At 38.9% G+C, this 14632-nt stretch overlaps 1 protein-coding gene across 2 annotated transcripts in view; it reads left to right on the top strand.

Annotated features, from left to right (window-relative positions):
• lrmda (leucine rich melanocyte differentiation associated) overlaps nucleotides 1-14393 on the top strand; it is an 830431-nt gene extending 816038 nt beyond the window's left edge. For both annotated transcript variants that reach the window (XM_059640299.1, XM_059640300.1), the window contains one exon: nucleotides 12795-14393. In XM_059640299.1, the coding sequence (XP_059496282.1) occupies nucleotides 12795-12874 (80 nt within the window). In that variant the 3' untranslated portion in view covers nucleotides 12875-14393. The remainder of the gene's footprint in view (nucleotides 1-12794) is intronic.
• Nucleotides 14394-14632: the final 239 nt, after the last annotated feature.

A 14632-nucleotide genomic window follows, 5' to 3' on the forward strand; every position in this document is an offset into this window, starting at 1 on the left:
ACTGCATTTCGGGCCTGCATAGAGACACTGAGAATTGTATATAAGTTACAATCAACAACATTTATGCACAAACAGATAGTAACGTACAAATTATTTTCACCTATAGCATCAAAAGTGCTTCAATGTGTTTTATTTTTCCTATCCTTCCTACTATATCTTAGTATATCCCTTGGTTTGTCAGCTGGGGTAGAGAGAGCCTGAGTGACATTTGTGCCTAGATGGGCCAGACATACTGAGGGTCAGTAGTAGTTCAAGCAGGATGTTAAGGAGATAGAATGCCCAGTGAACTCTGCACTGTCTTGAGTGGAAGTGCAGAGAGGCCTGCGCATGTGGTTCCACCTTTGCCTCCCTGCCTCCTGGCATCACTCTGTCTCCCTGTGAGTAAGGGGCACCTGGACCGAGGTTCCCTGCTCATTTGTTACTATGTCTTTAGTCCTGAGTTCTGGGCCAGTGACAAAGTGAACTCATCTCTCTAGCTTGACCTTGGGGGTACTTGACCTGGCTGACCAGGGTAGCCACTAATCTGAACATGGAGGCAGTGAGACAGTCGCAGGAGTCAATGCACTGCTTCAGCTTCTGAGGAATGAGCTCCATGGTGTCCCATATGCCCATCTGCTGTTCCTATTCCTCCCTAGATGAATTCCCTCATTGCCAACACCAAAGGGCCATCTTCTGCCTGCTCTCCAGCAGTCTAGGTTTCTCCCTGGTCTGGTTGCAGGGCTGTTGCTGAGAGGTGTTCACCATCTTGTGTACATTCATTCTGTATGCCAAAGGGTCCTCCCTAGGTGGTAGTATGGTGGGAGGAGGGGTGTTTGCAAGGGCCAGTGAGGGAAGCCTCAGTATCCTCGTCCTTGGAGGTCCAGGAGGTGCTTCTGCCGGAGCTAGGCCTTTCTTTATAGCAGTTGCATGGAGGCTATTGGATCCTGTAAGACATGAGAAAGTGAGTTTAAGCAGCCAGTGGTTAGAAGAGGTGTGCAATGATTGACATTGACAGCAGGGTTCGTGTGAGAGCTGCAGTGGAACGAGGAGTGACACTTGCTCATAGTTACTTGAGTATTTGAGAGCGGAGCATCACTTTTGACCTCTTGCTTTGCATTCCTTAAACAATTATAAGCATTTGAATGAAGATCACTTTTAAAAGGATCTCTGCCTCCAGATAGATCCCTTTCTCGACCAGATCAACCCCAATCTTCCAAGATTACCCAGAAAACATTAGGTTGGCAGATATTAGAAAAATACCTCCTCCCACATGTCTAAAACTCAACAGCCCCGACCCTGACTGCACCCCCAGCCCCCACAGCAACACAGAATTTGTTTCTAGTTTAGCGTCCGTTGCTTAACCTTGAACTACAAGACTCCATGCGGGTCCATTCCAACAGGAAAGAAGACTGGTCAACTCAAAACAATGAATAGATACTGAATCAACAACCCAATCCCATTGTTGCATATCTTTTCAGAATCGATAAATTGAGTTACAATAATGCATTGACCATTAAAAATAGAATGAAAATGGTCATCCACATGCTACATTGCAAACATTTGATGCACAATTATTGCTACTTGGCCCACATTTATTTTATTTTCAGTTTGCCTAATAGATTGAAAGCTAGCTGCAATGTGAAATTGGAGGGGAGTTGGTATGGTGGAAGCACTGCAACCCTTCAAGTAATTACAGACTACTTTTAGACAGTGACACTGTTGCGGTCATTCAAAGTCTAGAGGCCACTGACTGTAGCGAAAAATATGTCACTATTAGTATTGCAGATTCATGATAGTATGTCAAATAGCCACTATATTCAGTAATTAATGGGTCTAAAGTATACAACCATTACAGATTTTTGTGAAGAAATTGTAACTCAATATTGATTTTTTTTATTGATTAACCAGCATTTCTTAGACATTTTATGATGCAAATAACACAATCTCATGAGCTGTGTATGTAATAATAGATTGCATAATGTGTCAGGATTTCATTTGACCTGCATTCTTGCTGTGGTATTTCTATATTTACGACACCATCCAGCCACACTAGATTGTACAATACTATATTTGTTTCCATGTCTGTGACTATTTGAATAACTTAGTACTCAGAATTGGTTTCAACATGGTTATTTCTTTGGCAAATTCTAGTCAATGTTTGAAATAACAATAAGAATATTTGCTTTAATACAATATTTTCAAAACATGAAAGATACGCAATGTAAGAACAGGAATTTAATTCAAATGCACTCATGCCTATGTTGATAACAATTAAAGAAATCTGGAGTTAACATTATATAGCTTGTAACAGCTTTGCTTGTTGATGCTGATAATGTCATTGAATACTTGATAAACAGGCCCAACACACTACTTTCCAAAGTGATGTTGATCACAATTTTACAACACCCATGGCGTAAACTACTGTATAAACAAATTTGTTTGCCTGTACAATGGCCCTTACATGCAGAATATAATCTGCACACTTAAACATTGCAAGGGCAATTAATTTTAGCCTTTGATCAGTAGTTTAGTTGCAACAAATATTAAATGTTTTGCCTCATTGCTACTGTTTATCTCACAAAAAAAACAAATCGATGCTTTAAGTAAAATAAGCAGACTATCCAAGATTTCTTTGTGAGACTGAGCACATGCTACTGATTAATATCAATGTGCTTCTAAAATCATTTTTATAAGAGAGCACCCATTTAGCATTGTAGATTAATTGGTTACCTCAGCTGCAAAAATCCTTAAATTGTTCGGCTCCCAGTACAAGCAATTTATGTTGCTGTTTATTGCATAGTATAGGAAGTGAATGCTGTTTCACATTTTTGTGTATCTACTGCTCATTTAATTAGTTGCTCTTTGGCAATGCATAATACTGCTCTGTAAGTGGACAGGCCCCGTGTCCTAATTTTATGCAGTGGAACTGCCAAGATTTGCTTCCAAGCATTCGCTACAGTGAAAAATGGCATGCATTTTCTTGATAGTCCATGTGGTTGTAGAGTATAAATGGCTAATGAATTACAGATGAACGTTGACGCAAATTAATCTTTTTGATGTCCCTAGGTTATATGGCAGGCATTTAAAAGTTTAATCAATACACTAAAGTTGAAAACATGCAGGCACTGCAGTTGTTTGGATGTAATAAACATTAGAGGAAAACTGGAGACTTGTACTCAGTACATGTATCATAATGACAGGTATTTATGTTTAATGGACTAAATATTTTTTACTGGAAGAGAACAAATGTCAGTTTAACTTTGAAGGTTCTGGATTTAAGTTAGCAATACATGTCTCAGGGAGATGGCTGCCATATCAAACAGTCAGTAAGGAAGCAAGAATCTAAACAATATAATGACTAATTGGTTCTGCCTTCAGTTAGTTAACCTAATGAAGCAAAATTGTCTGAATTTTTGGTGGTGCATATTAACGTTTTCTCCTTTCTGTACAATATACAGCCTGAACTGATTATTTCATTTTGGTAACCTAGATTTAACCTTTACCACACTTTGATGTAACATATTGTAAAATTTGTCATAGATTTCTAAAGCAACTGCAGGGTGAACAGTAACTATGAAGCCTAATGTTGGTGCAGACTGATAAACAGCGTGGATGAGATATGTCCAGTCTAAAATAGCACCACTGCTACACGCCTATCTCTGCTTAACTCCATAATTCAGTCTTACATGCGGTTATGGATGTCTCCGCTCTGTGAGTCTATCTTTTTCCTACAGGTATTATTTCAGCCCTTCCAGATAATAAGGAATGTTTAATTGCATTGTTAATTGATTTTTTTTTGCACTGCATTATTACCATGATTGATTGCCATGTTGATGAAAATGTTAAATGCAGCCCATGTAAAAGTAGCGGGGCAGTAAGGAAGGAGAGTCTTGCGGAGAACAGATAACCTTGATGTTAAGAGCTACATCCTTTGGATATGTCTTTCCTTGACATATTGATGGCTCGGGAATGGGAAAAGCTGATTGTATGCAGAATACAATCATTAAACCTACTTCAGTGCACTGTTGATTAATTTGTTTTTTCCTGAAGGTTCTGGTTAAACAGAAGGCCTCAGTAACCTCAAGAGCAGTAATATTTCACCAGTAGAAATTGTGTCTTAACTGATTTTGTCTTATTCCTTTCCCTCCTCCCACTACCGTCCCCTGCAAAAATGTTTCCATCATCACTACAGCAGAATAATCATTCGCCACCAGTAGCAAATCTGAAGACAGCACATGCCCACATCAAAGCAGAGCATGTCAATGTCATTCAAGGATGTGGAGATACACTCCCTTTTTTTCAACAAAGTATGACATATGAGGAACAAAGTGTTGATTGTTCCACTGCCAAATTGTACATAATGGAAACATTAGCTTCAAGATAACTTTTAATCTGTCAGACTAATGGGTTCTTAATGTGTATCGGGGTTTAAATGTATGTCAGCCATGTCTGTATAAGGTAATATACTTGCGGCCCAAGAGGATCTTGATGACTGTATGCTTGACACAATATGGTTTATTATGGTGTGTCAGCTCATCGTTCTGTTCCCACAGACTTTGAGTGGTTCTCAATTTTCTAGCAACAGATTTTTAAGAAGAGGAGGCCTGAGATTTCCAGTTATAGACACACTGCTGCCTCTCAAGTGTATTTCGGATAAAGCTGGACCTCATCATAATGAATAAGTTGCATTGAAAGCTTGGGATACAAATTTTTTTTTAGAGCACACATGCGTGCCTGTAATTCACAGTCTGCCCTTGTACTGATCTGTACTGTTTCTGCTGTGCTATGTTGGACATGTGGAAAAGAAAATGTGAATGTCAACTTTTCCAGATCAGATTGCAGCCGATTAAATCTCCTCAGTGAACATTATGGGCTGGAAATAGAAACTGACAGTCTTTACATTTATAATAGGCATCATGTGTACCTAATTTTGGTTTGTTAAGTTGCAAGTTATCAAAGTTAGCAAAAATAAATACAATAAAAGCATAAAGGTTTCATATTAAGAAAATGCATTTATAGCACATTTCTCTTAGTGTCATTTTCAATTTATCCACTCAAGACATGTAACTAAACAAGTTGGCACTGGCAGTGAATACGTCTTTGGTCTCTATCAATTATTGGTTATGACAGTTGGTGAAGCAACAGTTTATAGAGACAGTATGCCTTTTGTTGGAGTTGACTTGAAAAAAAACCCTAACCTACAAAAGCCTGTTCATATTATTTCAGATTTTTAAAATTGCTGTTTTGAATCATGAGTCTCGTTGCAGTTTTCAAAAGCCAATGGAATAAACCTGCAAGCAATGTGTCACTGAGAGTCTCCCACCTGTGAAACAAACTGACACAACTCGCTCACACAACTGGGACTGTGGGTCAATCTATGAATGTAAAGGAGTCTTGGATGTCTGTCTGCCTTGAATTTAGAATTAGCTAGAGGGTCACTCTTGGTCGAGGCACCTCAGGTTGAGAACAGGCAAATGGACCAGGGCTCCCTGCTCTCACTACTATTCAAGCTTCCTACTGGAAATGCAGTGGATTGATGTCAATTAGTGATGCCTTCCACAGTCGAATACCCTGCTGGCATGGACCATCAGAACACATGATAAAATAAAAATCATGCGGACAATGGGATGGTTGCTACCCATAAGTTATAGCCAAAGAAAGAATCGGAGTCATACTGACCAGGAGAGGACTTTTCATTCTTCAATGAGTGAGCATTGGTAGGAAGGAAAGGATACAAGTGATGCCAAAATGTTACGTGTAGACTAGAAGTGTATGTAGTATCCTAGACTGCATTTTATTGACAGATCCAAAACTATTGTATCTTACACGTTTATAAAGCATGTTAGGTTTCAGTGTAATTTTATTTTGCAAACCTAAAGTTATGTAATACAATGAGGTGTCACCCCTATGTTGTTATCTGCTTTGATTGCACACTGCCTTGCTTCAGATGGGCTGTATTTGTTAGGTTTGTTTGTTTTGTTGTTCTGTTAATCTCTTCTAAACAAAGCCTAGACTGGGTGACCGCTTTGCAGAACATCTACGTTCTTTCTACAAAAAAGAACCCGAGCTTCCTGTTGCCTGCCACTTCAACACACTACCCTGTTCCCTGGCCAACATCTCTGTCTTAGGCTTGCTGCTGTGCTCCAGCAAAGCTCAGTGCAAGCACCTCATTTTCTGTTTTGGACGTCTACAGGCTTCTGGACTCTATATCATTTCAATAATTTTAGGGCTGGAGGCATGTTCTCCCATGTTCTTATGGCAACACCCCCACACCCAAGGCCTTGTTATCACATGGTCTGTTATTACACACAACCCATTGTTAGCCAGTAATAGTTCCCATTGACAGCTATTCATTCTCCCAGCTGACCACTATCCACTCCTTTGTCCAACTGCTCTTCTCTCTCTTTGGGCTATATTTTCATCTATCGTTTACTGCTTATCCCCTCGCCCCACCTTATCTTTTGCATAAAAATACGTTTTCATAGCTATCATCAGTTCTAAAGAAGGGTCACTGGACCCTAAACATTAACTCTGATTTCTCTCCACAGATGCTGCCAGACCTGTGGAGATTTTCCAGCAATTTCTGTTTTTGTTTCTGATTTCCTTCATCCACAGTTCTGTTTTGTTAGTCCCCCTTATGCCCAATATCCTTTTCTGGAACAGAGCATTGAAAAGCTAGGTTTGTATTGAGTAAAGCTGCAACAGGGAAACATGGATCATCCAGTATTTGCCTCAGGCTTAAATTAAGACAATACATCACAGGTTCGAAGTTGCATATATCCCATAGCTATTCAGTCACACAGTTGTTGTGTCATGGTGTGGACTTGCCTTTTCTTACAACTGACTGAAAGTTGTGTCAGTCTGCACACTGTCAAGGGCTGTGCATTCCCCTGTGACAATGACTGGAATGTGTGTGTTAGTAAATAGGTTTGACAGTCCTCCAGGATTGTCCTGGAGTCTCCAGGAATCAAAAAATAATTTCCAAATCATTCTTACTGGGAAGTCTAGAGAAAATCATAGAGACACTTGAAAAATTCCGAGATTTATTTTTTGTTCTGTTTGAAAATTTATTAGCTCTAAAAGTATTGCAGTGTGGAAAGAAAAGCTCTTTGACTGACACGCGTCATCAATTGCGAGTCTGTTTGCCTTCCAATTGCAAGAGGAAAGCAGAGACTGATAAGCTGGGAGACCAATAGCAGGAACATGTGTACAGAGCATAGGAGACCCGATGTCATGCGATGAAACCTCCCGGGCTGCACTGAACCAGAGCTAGCAAACATAACAGTGAGAGAGGTTGTGATGATCAATTTGGACTATAACCCAGAATGGCTGGATATTGGGGAATAACCAAAACATGTGCTATGCACATGTTGCATTACATTGTCCAAGTGCATAACTCACCATTTAACTAATTTTTCTCTATTCCAAGATTACTTCAATACTATGTTGAGCTATGAAAATTGAATATGAGAAAGCTGGGAGTAAATTAACATCTTTGGCCTAATGATCCTTTTCATTCTCTGGAATTATAATCAATCATACTTGTAAAAGATCTCCCATCACAAGTTCTCAAACAACCAATGCAGTAACATTATATGATTCATTGCTGAGATTAAAATGCTTGCCAATGCCTTTCATTTCCATCCAAAACGCATTTTTGCATCACTAATTTGAATAGGATTTTCGACAAAATGCAACCACATGTATAATATCAAACTGTGCAAACCTGCCAGAGTGAGGCATGGTGAGGAAAGTTCAAGTGAATGGATGGGCATGTTATCATAATTTGAATTGGGAATGACAGGGTTCAGTTGTTTCAGTATAGTAATCCAGAAAATTACTTTTACACCTTGGAAATGGACAACTCAAAGGTGGAAAAAAAAATCCAGATACCCAGAAAATGTTGCTTTTAATACATAAAGTCTGGTTCTTACATAAATTTCCTAACATTGTCAGTTCTTGCGAGTTCTCCAGCTTAGAAGAGCCATTTTTCTGATGCAGAAATAATTTTATTACCATATGGATCTGTTATGAGTTCTTCAAATATTGGCTGAGGCAGCCTTTCCAAAGTTTTTGTTGAAATCTAGGTGATAGAAAAGATTCATTGTGGCAAAACACCACCTACTCTGACAATGGGAAATAGACTCTGAAGGTCCCACACTACATTCTCACTTCTGCAAGGACAAATGTGACACTTTTGCAGAAAGGAAGAAACTCCGGAGGCGCACAACCTGATTGCAATCTGATAATTGTGACTATGTCAAGAGCAAGGCGGCCCTAGTTTATATGGTGCTGACATTGAATAAGCCTGTTGACCCAACTGGCGAGGGATTTTTTTAAGAAGTGGTAGATGTCAGGTGCACTGTGAATCTGTGGGTGAACTAGGTACAACAGGAAAGGAGCAAGATTTGGAGGATCTGTAACTGCTTAAATGAGAAAGACAACTTCTCATTGTAGATTATGATCTTGCAAGCATTTCCAGGAAGGGAACAGAAACATAAATACTGCAAACCTCCAGAGTATCTTTGTATACCACACACTGTGATGTCATCATCTCGTGATAAGGGGTCTCCTGAATGTAATTAACTATAATTCCCAGAATGCACTAGCTCTGGAAAGCTTTTTCAGAAAAAATTCTGACAATAAAAAGTAGAATTGGCATGGGTTAAAATCTTGAAATATATGAATATTATGCACATTTTGTAGTGCCTTCATATTTTGTCTCTCTTCATGGTCGCAGGGTGGAGTCTTTTGCAGCTCAGAAGGGGGCCATTCAGCCCATTCATATCTCTGCTGGTGTTCCTCAGAACAACCTAGTCAGTTCCATTCTCGTGCTCACAGCTCATATCCCTATAGGTTAATTTCCTTCACACGCCCTTTCAATTTCCTTTTGAAATTGTTCATTGTTTTTCTTCCACCGTCCTCATGGGCAGAGTGTTCCAGCTTGTTACCATTGGCTGAGTAATTAGTTTTCCCCATGATCCCTTCTGAATCTCTTACCTTTTGAATAATTTCTCCGGCCCTTTGTATAGTTAAAGTTTAACTGTAAGTTGAAACACTTCCTTTCACAAAGCAAATTGTCCATTTATTTGTATGATGCCTGAACTTCCTATTTTAAATGAATGCTTTTTTTGCCACCCCTTTGAAATGCAGTTTTATCAAGTACACATGAAAGCTGTAAAATGTGATTTGCTGTCAAATCGCAGCTGCATTGCTGAGTGTGGTTTGTCTGCAAAGCCAATCCTTTTCTTAAAAAAAATTAAATAGTTTCAGACCCCGGGAGTTCAGAAATTTCAACTGACTTTTACTGTCACTAGCTTGAGCACCTTTATCCCCAGGCAAACAGCAGCAGCTGGAATTTATTTCCTGCTGCCAGACAGTTCGACTGCTTTATGATACATCCAGAAATTCACTTTCTTTAATATTCAAACCTTTTATTCAAGGTGACAGCTGCTCACACGTTGCTGTACAGAGCACCTCAAGTAGCAAGAGTTTTCAGAAAAAATGAGTATCCCATTGTTACGAGCTCACAATGTAGAATGACTGAGGTTATCCCTAGGCCTCTGAGCCCCAACCTCCCTGACAGAACACTGCTGGTAACATAAAACTTGACTCCAGTTTGTAATGATGTCTGCGGAAAACGAGGCGGAGGAGCAGCAGAGACTACTGCAAGTGATAGGCGATGATGTCAGATTCAGTTAGGAGTGCCGACACTGTTCGAAAAGGGTTGGCACTATTATGGTACCAGTATCTTTCTCCTCATCTCTGTTTTCTGTCACTGCTCACAATTCTAGGCCTGTCTCCACAACTGACAATGTCTTTTCAGATCACGTTATTGCCAGCACTGAGTGCACTCAGCACATCATCACTCAGCTCCTTTGTTTGAAGCCTGGTCTTTTGTCATTAATGCACTTGATATCTATTTAAAACTGACTGAGAATATGGGATCTGTTTGCCTGTCTTGAGATCATTGACAATATTAATACCACATGTCCTTGCTTCATATTCTAAGCGCTGACACCTAGCTGCAGTCTCTTGCATTCATCAAGTGGCTCTTTCACCAGGATGTCTGCTAACAGTCCTGTTTCTAATCCATCAGTAACACCAGCAGATTGCAATCGCTGACTGTTAGCATAGCCTACAAAAACATGTTCTTAACAAGTCACTTCATTTATTTAATTTTGATGACGGGGTGAGAAGGTTGGTGGGCTGTAGAAGAGCATGATAAAACTAGCGTGTAAAGGGCAGAAGCCAACATTGTTTCTGGAAAGAACTGATCGTGTAGCCTGGAGACATCAAGTGTTAAACATTGGCCAGATATTCCTGTAGTTGAGAGTTTGTATCCCATTCAAATCATGCAGCCTCTGTCAGCGTCTGTGCTTCGAGGTAATGAATAGGATTGCTCCATCTGAAACTGCCAGTCTGGCTGACACTCTGGGTCATAGTTCAAATGGCAAGCGCCCTCTCTTTATTTACTGTCACTCTGTGAGCTTGGCCAGTGACTTTGTTATCAATACATTTGGGGACCTTGATCCGTTTTCTTGCCTACGATTTCATGCGTGGAAGGAGCAAAGAGTAGAGTCAAACCTGCCTCCAAATTGTTAACAAAAACATACCTTGCAATTTCTTTATGTAATGAATCAATAAATGTTAACAAGTTGAGGTCAAGCAAAAGACATGGGCATGTGTAATGAAACAATCAAAAGACGTTACATTGCACAAAATTATTCTGTTTCGAGCGCAACATTTGTGTGTCATATGAATAAGACTGTCAACATCATTTGTGCAGTTGATACATCATGTCATATTGGCCCTGTTTCTTCTTGAGATCACTATGATGGCACAAAACATCTCTCAAAATGTTATTTTCCTCACAGCGTCCTCTTTCAAAGATGCCATTTTGCTCCTTGGCGCAGTTTAATTGTCACTTACCTCCATGAGGCCATTCTGGAAATCTTCATGGTGATGATCTTCTCCTGAGATCAGCTCTTCCCAGCAGCTAGGGGGCAAAAGATTGATAGAAATATTCCATCACTGCTTAAAAAAATTCAAATTGATTGGAAATGAAAATAAAATTAAGTTTTATGAAATATTACAATATATTGTAATTAAAGATAAACATTTCATTTGAAATCGTTCAGGCCCTTGAGCGATAGCTGCCTCCCTCATGTTAAGGAGCATTTGATAAGAGGTTGTTTATTCTTCTCACTCTCTTAATGAATTATTCTGCAATTTCTTATCTTGATGTCAAAAAGAATGTATCCCAGTGTGAAAAGAGGACATACTGTGGCACTTGGTTTGTAGCTAAAATAACCATAAGTGATGTCAGATGTATGCTTGTTGAGCCATGACAGCTGACTCACTGCAGTTCTTGTCCATGAGCCAGCAGGCCTCAAAGCACATTATGTTTATACTGCACAATGAACTATTTGTACAAGTTGAATTAAATTATGCTTTTTCAGATGAAATCAATGTGATTGCTTCATCTTGTGTTGAGGTTGTGGCTGTACGCTTTTTTTGAAAAAAATCAGGTTGCCGTACTATGATATCAAGCTAAGTTGATTCAAGAAATTAATCATAAATTTCTTTCCAAAGTCAAGAAGAATTGTCTGTGCCACACATAGTTGGTCTTAGATGAGGTGTTACAATTGGCATCACAACTTCTGGATAGAGCAAAGGAAAATCAGTCAAAGTTTTTTCTGTAGGTCACTGGAATGTATGTGTGTAGATACTGAATGGGCCAGGATAGACGTTAATTATGGCACTTTCACAGCCAATAAAGCCTATTAGCACAATATTGAGGCTCACCTGAATAATGGTTATATCGGTGAGATGTCAATAGAAGACAGCTGTATTATATAGCTTGACATTTCGGCTCGGGACCCTTCTTCATTTCTGAACAAGAGTCCCGACCCAAAACGTCAAGCTTTCCTGCTCCTCTGATGCTGCTTGGCCCACTGTGTTCATTCAGCTTCACACCATGTTATCTCAGATTCTCCAGCATCGGCAATTCCTACTATCTCTGTATTATATAGCTGAGCTTTTTTGATTTCATAAATGCAACTTTACTTTGTGCCCATTGTAGTAATGATATACTGATGTTTTATTTCTTCCTGACAAAGTGCTGCCAACACCCCTCCTTACATTCAGATGTAATTCAAAATTGCATGTGGTCAGTGCTCCCTGTCACTGATAAACTTTAAATTGAAAGTGATCTTTCCAAATCCCAACAGTTTATTTCTGTGTCCAATTCCATCATTCTGCCCTTCTGATTACTTAATTTTGTTGCATTTATACCTGGCAGACTTGCATTCAGGAAGGTTAATTGAGGTAGCTCAACTGATTTGCATTTTGTAAATGAAATAAGCATCAGAAAAATGCCTTTTCATCTCATCTGAGTCAAAAAGGAATGTTCTAAGCCTCAGTGTCACCCAGTTGCCTGACCATCAGATTTTATCTACTTGCACTGTTCCTTGAGATAACCTTATCTAAAAGTGTTGTGTCTTTCCATGGTCCAGTGTGACAGCCAGCTAATTGAAGTGCTTAGTGTGTCAGAGGGAACAACTTTATTCTCAGCTTAACCACAAAATGATAAAATCTGCTTTGGGATGGTGTTTTTCACCTTCAAAGGAGCCTCTTTACCTGCCTCAGTGATTATGTTTATTCTTGTTTTGTGACTCGTTGATAGTACAGATTCTGGGTTTTTAGAAAGATGTGCACAGTTAAATGGATGTCATAGACAAGGAAAGTATTTGCTTTCTTTTTAGACAAAAATGAAAAGACAATTTATTTATGTTTTATTTCCTTGTTTGAAGGTGTTTTTGCAAAATGTCGCTATGTATATCATGGAAGGCACTCGGAGGGGAACAGATTCATCCGTGATGACCAGCTTTAAGAACAATTCTGCCACACTGCCGGTTTTCACTGCTATACAAGATATATGCACGCCTTGTATTTAAAGCCAAAGACTTATCCAAATACAAAGAAACACAGAGAATACATCCTTAGCCTGCTAGTGTCTTCTACTGACTTTGCCATGCCTGTCAAGATCAACCTTTCAGTCTAGTCTGAGCAGGCACATAGAGATTGACATGATTGCCTTTAAGCAGGTCCCTTCTATCGCCATGACAGACAGCTGCACTGAGGCTGTATGCCTGACAGGATGAGCCTCATGATGGATTGCCTGGTACAACTGCTGCTCATGGGAGGGCAGAGGTCACACCTGAGGTTGAACTGAGCATGCCTATTGCATCACACCAAGTTCCAGAAAGTCACATTAAACCCTTACTGCACTCATTACAATGACTTGTTGTTGAGTAATGAGAAAATTTTGTTCCATTTTATAGATGGCCATGGACAAGATGAAATGAATAGTCATATTAAACCGTAAATCCCATTGCCTGACCAACATTATTTCAGGGACTTTATCTTGATTTATCTTTTGCCTTATGGGTCTTATTTTGAGGTTAGGAAGATTAAATATCAGCTCCATTAGATGAGATTCTCTTTTTAACTTTGATCAGTGATGGTTCACGAACAAAATTGACAACTCTAGCAGGCTGAATAGATTGTACTTGTATTTCTGTGTGGCTTTGACTTTTGATGTATTGAAAACAAGTCTACCTTTCCCTCAACTTTTTTTCTTAGCAGCAGATCATTTCCGAACTATTTTTTTTTAAATGTTACACTTGCTGTCTTGTACTGAATTTGAGTGGGATTTGCAATTTACTACTATTGTAAAGGATAGCGAATTTTTTTTGGTAGAGAGAGGTCATCCTTTACTGTGTTATAACCCATTCAGTTTGGATTAGATGTTTTTGCAAAAGACTTCAGCTATTTTTAGTGCAACTGATGCGGCAACGACTTAATCCTACAACATTAAATGCTCATGTCTTCTACAAAATATGCCATTATATTTGGATACTCTTGTTCAGCACTGAATTTAATTGTGTTTTGCTATGTTTATGATGCTTGGTTTTTCTACAGGGATAAATTTTTATATTTTATGTAGTGACCAAGCATTTCAATGTACACATTTTTCTACAAAGTACAGCATTGTGGTTTTGTCATATTTGTTGCAGTAACTAAACATTTGGAAGCAAATTTTCTGTACATAACTTTTCTGTGTTCTTATTTAAATACTGACAATGTTCCAAAAATCTCGAGTTTGCAGTTTTTCAGTGGATCCATTGAAAACATTGAACAGTGATGAGAAAAATTTATAATAAAGCAGATAGCCAGTCTAAACAGTATGCAATTATTTCAAGTACTATTTACACATGCTAAGAATATTTGTTTGGATTTAAAAACTAACAAAGTAAATTCTTATACTTATTAATCTGTGCCTGACACACATTGCAGTAACTTACATTCCCATATTTTGCAATGCATATTTAAAAAAGTTTGTTATTTAGCTCTGATAATTGTTTGCTTTCTTATCAAAATAAAAGCATTCACTGAATTGTTCAATTCTTCCTGGTCTTGTGAAGGCAGTTTCTTAGCTGTGCTTGAGCTTCCAATAGAGTGTATCTACAAACCTCACTATGGGTGCAAGTTTGTAAAATGTAGCATCTCTCCCGCAAACTTTTGGATTGCTGCTCTAAAGAAGGAATCCCCATCTATTTTAGATATACAAAATGAAGAAGTAATTCAT

This window comes from Stegostoma tigrinum, chromosome 37 (genome assembly GCF_030684315.1).
Source record: "Stegostoma tigrinum isolate sSteTig4 chromosome 37, sSteTig4.hap1, whole genome shotgun sequence".
Taxonomy (NCBI): Eukaryota; Metazoa; Chordata; class Chondrichthyes; order Orectolobiformes; family Stegostomatidae; genus Stegostoma; species Stegostoma tigrinum.